We start from the raw sequence: 7,100 nt of genomic DNA on the forward strand, positions 1-7,100 counted from the left end.
ACTGTGAAGCATCAACTATAAGAACAGTAATTCCCTCAGTAATAGAGAAACAGACTTCAAACTGTAATTGCTTTGTTAAGTATTCAAGTGGCCCCAACCTTAAAGACCAATGCCAATAAGCCGGACCACAAAAGGGGGATGACATGAAGAGAGATTAGAGGCATTCTTGCTTTTATCAGGTATCTTCCAATTTCTTTGTCCGGAAAAGTGAACATATTCATTCCATTTCTCTCAAATTGTTATCTAATCATCTTTGACAAATATCTCCAAAATACTTGGAAGAGCACCTACCAAACAAAGAATGAACGGACATGTAAATAAATTTCCAGGGCGGTTTGAGGCAGATTTCCATGCCATCTTCTACTGAATGGACCAAGGTACAAGAGAAGAATGTGCGAGCGACTCCAGGGGCACAAGCATACAAGAGCAATATCTCACGTGATGAACGAGCCCCTCAAGGTAAGTAGCAAACCAGATCCAATCTACCAACTGAATCGAATGGCCTACTGGGCTCTTGAATGAAAACAACCAGTCTCTCTTAGCAAAAAAAAAGTGTTCTTACAGCTCATAAGCTTTTTCATGAGTCGTTCACAAGGTAGGTTATAACCACTGCTCTCATTAGCAGAGAGAAAGAAGGCGGGTTAGAGACCAGAGAGACTGAGCTGATTCCTCAAAATTCCACCACTACTGTAGGATCTCAGGTAGATATTTATTCTCCCTTCTACTGCTGTATAGAACCTACGGATGGTCCCCCCAAACACATCCTAGCTGACTCACATTTTTAATACCATTACCTACTGAAGAAAACACTTTCTTAAGCAATCTCCCTTCATCAGCATTATTATCACAACCCACCTTCCCCATCATCCACTGCATGGTGAAACGAACTCAGGTACCATGCCAAGGCTCAAGGAAGCCTCAATGCTGCCGAATGCCAAGGGAGACCTGTGTCTACCCATAATCCAATAGTGATAACGAACCTGTTGATGCCACTAGTTCTACTTCTCTATGATTCAGGGGGAAAAAAGACAAAAAACCACATGCCACTCAACTACTAAAATATAGTCGAGTAAATCTGAAGGCTCTAAACGAGTTGTTTAAATGTTTGTTTGTTTTAAGTACAAAAAACAAACTTATTTTTAATTATATAGGAAGATTCCCAGAGTGGAGGCTATAGTGTGTGTGTGTGTGTGTGTGTGTGTGAGGAATCTGCATTGAGATTTCTTCCCCATTGTCTTTAAAGAAGAGAAAATTATAGGTGTGTCTTGTATAAGACCCTAGACGGAAACCAGTCGGCAAACACACAGGGAAGAGTCGTGGCCCTATGTCAACATATGGGAGGAAGAATGCCACACGGTTTTAAGATTTATCTTAATGTCTTGTATTTCCCATCCTTGCTTTATCAGATTTTTTTGAATTAGCCAATTTAACTTACAACATTGCAAGGCCCCAAAGAGATGTTCAGTGACCTAAAACACTGAAATCCATGACATGTGTTATGAAAACAATGTAATGATCTGAATGGGTTTAATAGCTTATGCTTAATTGTGCAACTGTGCCATTCAATCAGATGATATATGCCACAAAACTAATGATTTCATACCAACTTATGTAGGAAAATAAATGACCATTCAGCTTCCATCAATTGGTGACCAAAAAAAAAGAACAAAGTCAGTACTCAATTATCTAAGTGGTTAGAAATTTATTTTTCCCAGAACTCTCCATATCAGGTGAACAGCAATGCAACGTGTCTTACTTAGAGGGTTAGCTTTAAAAACAACTTGAAACATATAAATAATAAGAACACCTAATGAAAATGTATTCATTTACTGCCTACTGCTTGTACTTTATGCTAAATCATCAAGGGATAAAACAAAACAAGCTCTCGAACAGCACCGTAGTTCAATACCATAAAAGACTGGGTCTACAGTGAAAGTGTGGTGACCATGTTAAACCAAGCTAAATGTCCCAGGGTTTTCATTAATAATTGCATGAATGAGAAACACATCTATAGGTAGTTTTCATTCTCAAAAGACAAAGCTCCAAATGGAGTCTATTTCTGCCTCATGCCTGCACTATGCATGTGCTTCTGTAAGTACTAAGTCTTTCCTGAATGCTGCCAAGTAAAATTTCTAGGATCTGGAAATGTCTCCGAGGTATTTGCCAGTGCAGTACCAGCTCTGAGCCTCACTCAACATACAGGTTTTAAGATTAAAAAAAAAAATCAAAGAGAGGAAAATGAATTTCATGTCCTATTCACAAACCACTCACATGCAGTCTGAAGACTCAGATTTATGGCTCATCCTTTGCTCTTACCTATATCAGGGCCACTTCCACATTCCTTTTTTGACACAACCGGGGGAAAAAAACGAGGTATGTTTGGCATTAGGTATGAGAGGTTATGAGGAAACCATTTCTACAAAAGGAACAGGAAGAAGCCAGAATGCAGGGCTAGGCCAGCACTTCCCATGACAAGAGGTGGGAGCGATCTTGCTCCTTTACACACTGAAGCTGATTTCACACCGGATGCCAGCACCCTAGCTTGAGGCCTGACCTGCCTATAGAAAAACCGGACTCTTTAGTGATGAAGAGAGGTTGTTCCAAGCCAGTTTATTTTGGAGTTTTGTCTGTCTTCTTTTCTGTTCTCCCAAATATCTGGAGCAACATTATGTGTATAAAAAAAAACACTATCCGGGGGACAGGACAAATACAAAGGTGGCTGAGATCACTTATCAAATCTGCCAAAGGGAAGATACCTTCCAATCCCTTATCTCCAATTCCTTGTCATTATTCAGTACTCGGAGCTGTGAAAACATGCTGGAGGCACATGATGTTAATGCACAGGTACCAAAATAAAAATGACCTGAGAATAGCGCTGCCTGTGCCCCACCCACCCTCCCTTCATTTCCTTAGGACCACTCAGGGGCCTGAAGAACAAAACTGTATCCTATAATGGATTAAAGAAGGAATGTCTCCTAATCGTGTATTAAGGCCAAAGGAAGTCAAAACATACTCAAGTGGCAGCAGGTACTCCAGAAGGAAAGGGAAAAAAAGGCTTTCAGTTGGATTTCATAAGAAAGTGGTCTTGAGTTATGAATCCTCTCACTTTGGATACCTGCATGATTGGTTGGGGTGAATTCCTCCCGTGCTGGAATTTCCACTGAAGGTCTCACCTCACATAGCTAGAAGCTAGTGAATAAGAGTACCAGTATTTAAACGAAGTATAACTCAGGCTGCTTATAAAGCAACCAAGAACAACTTTATCACAAGGCAGAATATGTTTAAGAACAAATGGAAAAACAACAGACATTATCAATAGCTTTCTTAAAATGACAATAGGTAAGATTTTATTCCAACAGACTCGATGGAATCAAACGCCTCCCAACATATTTAAATATCAAAATGTGTTTTATTTATTCACTAAATACCATTTGAGATTTGTGAGGTCTTTTCCCCTGAATTAACTTGCATAACTTCCAAATATGACTCAACGAATAACTCATTACACATGGCTATTTGCAGTACTTGAATTTGGCCTAAGACTCTGATCTTTTACCTGTTAAGCACTGCTTTCAGCAGAGTAAAGTAATTCCAGGTCTCTAAATTAATCCTTATTTGCATTGAGGACATGTACGAATAGGTTTATAATCGTAAAACAAGTACAATTCAAGGTGTTCTATAAAAGGGAAGGGCAGTTTGTACACTGGTCAAGATCACTGTTGGCTGCTATCTGTAGTGACCCTCTCCTCTTGGGCTTGAAAAAACAGAAAACTAGCCTATACACTCAGGCACAAAATATTGCGTAGACATTTTGAATAGCATAATCTGCTCATGAAAATATGCTTCAGATGCTGGCCTTTAAAGTGCCTGAAAGGGAAGGCAAGGGCTGAGCATCTAGTAACTCAAGCAGTCCCAGTAACTCAGGAGAAACTTCCAGTCCAGATTATGGCTAAAGGATGGCGGAGGGACGTAGAAGAGGCAACTTCCACACCCTGCTCCCTCTGCTTCTCAGCCTCAATCTTTCTTTGTCTTCCATCCTACAGAAAAGTAGAGACAACCCTCCTCATGGGGCCCACCCCTCAGTAAAAATACCTTTTGCTTGCAGAAACCCCATTATCCATTAGCAATGCGCTCCGATCTCTAGTGAGCCCGTTTTTCCCCTCCAGAGAGCTGTGTTGCCTTGACAGAGGGGTCTTTTTACCCCAAGACCTTCATTCTACAAGCCTGGAGGTGTTCAATTCAAGAGCAAAGATCCTGTCCATTAAAGCAGGGATACACACACACACACACACACACATCAAAAGCAGAGCCTCCTCATCCTTTGCTGTCCTCAGCTGCTACTAAACAGCCCATGAGTTTTCATATAAGAAAGAAAAATAAAGAGGGGGCGGGGGGAGGGGAACTATGAAATACCGGAGGTATGAGCTGGGGAAAAGGCGATTTCTCTCCTGGGAACTTTACTGAAATAATCAAAACAAGTGACAAATGTGAAGGTCAGCTATTCAGGCCAATCTTCGGTCCACGGCAGCACTGCTGGGAATCCCTCCACTGAAATCTGTATTTCCTTTTGTTAATCATCCTGCAATCACGGGCAGGAAAAAAATAAACAAACTTATCTCTTTTTTCCCTTTAGATGACCATAAAACCTTCCTATTGAAACTCTCCTTTCATGGAAACTACACAATAGCCCTTTCATTAAAATCCCCCTTGTCGATACATGCGAACCAGGTCAATTTCTGCTAGATTTGCATGCATCCATTTTTCTTATCCCTTAATTCAATTCCTTGTTAAAGATGCTAAGAAGAGAAAGAAGTCAGATACACACAAAACAAACACTGCTTCTATATCTATGTGAACACTGACACCACTTACGTTTTCCCCTTTTTCCTTGGGGCTCAGCGCCCTGTCAATAATCATTACTTATTAAACAGGCTGCCATTCCCTTCTACAGAAGGCAAGAGGGGAGCATTAAGGGGGTAGGCATAATGACCGTGGGTTTTCTTTAAAGACCTTCCGAATGGAAGGCAAAGAAATCAATGGAAAAAGAAAACGAAATGCCCCCCAAATATATAACAGCCCTCCCCCTCCACACACACACAGGCCTAGACAAGGTGGGTAGGACATGCACAAGCCATTATACGGATCAACTGCATCAGAAAAGGAGGCCACACGTTTCAGGAGGGATGCACACATTGTCGAGTGAACACTTAAGCATGTACCCTCATGAATACCACCAGCATCACCACCACCACCCCTCCCCCCAAACAATCAAAACTCAGGCTAGATTCATTGGGACAAGCCTCTTAACACCTCCTGAGAAAATGTGCTCTCAGAAATGATTGCTTTGGCCAAGGGAGAGGAAAACAAGTGAGTGGCTGGTGACAAGACTCCCTTCTACCCTCCGTCCCTGCTTCCCAGAGCATGATTATAAAGGCCTCTCTCTGACTAGGGCCTTCCCCACAAGCACACTCCAAAATAAATGAATGTCTAAAAGTTGCAAGGGTTAAATACAACCCTAGGTAGGACACAGATCGGGGAAAAGGAGAATTTCAAGATGACCTGAAGCAAACCTGGCACTCCCCACTGAAGACTTCATGAGGAGCCCTGTTTCTGTCCCCCCAGATGTTCGGGCTCAAAACACACACAGAGACAGCATAACCAGAAGCGTGCCCAGATTAGCCTGGCACAGAATTTGAACCAGCAGGCTAGGGGTTTGTCCTAGATAACCTTCACAGGTTGCACAAACGGTTCCCATATCCCGAAAAGGTTCCTGGTTTCCCTCAGTAAGGAAACGGTCAGGAAGGCGGGGTAAATCAGTTGCCTGACATGTGTATAGAAATCTGGCGAAACGGTATAGTTCCCCCACAAATAAACAAAAAGCTATCATGATTGGGGTACACGCTGGCCAAGATGGGCAGCCTAGCAACTGAGCTGAAGTTCCAAGGGTCGGATGTTTCTAAAGAGCTTGGTTTCCGCATCCTGCCGCCCAGGGAAGTAAGTCCCTGTCCCCCGGTCTTTTCCAAGCTCCAGGGAGAGGAGCTGAGAGGTTCACACCCCACCTTTGGGAAAGGAACAAAGCAAATGCTAGGCAGAGCTGAGACAACTCCTCCTTCCTCAGGACCGGAGGCAGCAGCTCTGCACCGCTCCAGTCTTCTTCCTCAGTTCTGGGTCTGGGAGGACACAGGATAATGTCCACACTACACCTTGGAATGGCCACAGGAAGGCTGTGGAGGCGGTGGTGGGAGGAACGGGGTGGGGGGGGTGGGGGGGAGGCAGGGATCAGTATAGCCCTCTGCTTCAGATCGCCTCCTTTCCCTACTTCCTTCAATGGCTTCTAATTAACCCTTCCCAAGCCCAGGCCGGGTCAGGCTGGTGGAAGCGTCTTCTGCTACCCTGTGCCAACATCTCTATCCAACCACCCCTTCTACCCACGGACATCACTTCCCACGGTGGCCACTTGTCCGTCAATTTGCATGTGCCCTTCTCCCTCGCCAACCTACAAGCCTTGGGAAGGGCCTCCCTCCTCCCCATCCCGCCACGGGAGCGGCTCCCAGCCGCTGGCTAGCAGGCCTGCAGCAAGGAGGAGGAGCGCTCTCCTTAATTCCTGCGAAGGAGTTACTGGTTCTCATTTGGGACCCAGGGAAGTCGGGCCCGCTAAACTAGACGACGCCCCTTCCTGCTGCCCGGTCCTTCGCAGACAACAGCAGGCGGGCACCTTTTCCCCTCTTGGGGCGAGTTTCATCCAGTTTCCCAGTGCCCCAAACCTGGGTTGGGAGTTGAGGCTGGAAAGTAGGCGGCGAAGATGGGGAAGCAGCGCGGGGGGGTTGATGGGGGCGTTCAGGAAGGCAAGGAAGGAGTAAATCACAGTGGAGACAGGGCATACTTACGAAATTTGGGGCTGGTGCTAGTTTCTGGCGTAGCAGTAGTAGAGGAGGAGGAAGAAGCAGCGGAGGAAGAGGAGGAGGAGGAAACAGCATCCTGGAAGGGAGACAGGGTCCAGGAGGGAGTAGAGTCGTGGAGGTAAGAGGAGGTAGCATATGCCGCAGTGGGCCAGGAGGGCATTGCCTGGGTGCTGGGGCTTCCTGGCCCCGGGGGGCGGG

The 7,100-nt window shown here is 44.8% G+C and overlaps 1 protein-coding gene across 1 annotated transcript in view; it reads right to left on the reverse strand.

Moving 5' to 3' along the window:
* Positions 1-7,094, reverse strand: part of NRG3 (neuregulin 3) — a 1,269,559-nt gene extending 1,262,465 nt beyond the window's left edge. The window contains exon 1 of the mRNA XM_045293415.1: positions 6,888-7,094. Coding sequence (XP_045149350.1) covers positions 6,888-7,062 — 175 coding nt within the window. The 5' untranslated portion in view covers positions 7,063-7,094. The remainder of the gene's footprint in view (positions 1-6,887) is intronic.
* Positions 7,095-7,100: the final 6 nt, after the last annotated feature.

This window comes from Echinops telfairi, unplaced genomic scaffold (assembly GCF_000313985.2).
Source record: "Echinops telfairi isolate 266 unplaced genomic scaffold, ASM31398v2 ScPeMD7_2010;HRSCAF=2546, whole genome shotgun sequence".
Taxonomy (NCBI): Eukaryota; Metazoa; Chordata; class Mammalia; order Afrosoricida; family Tenrecidae; genus Echinops; species Echinops telfairi.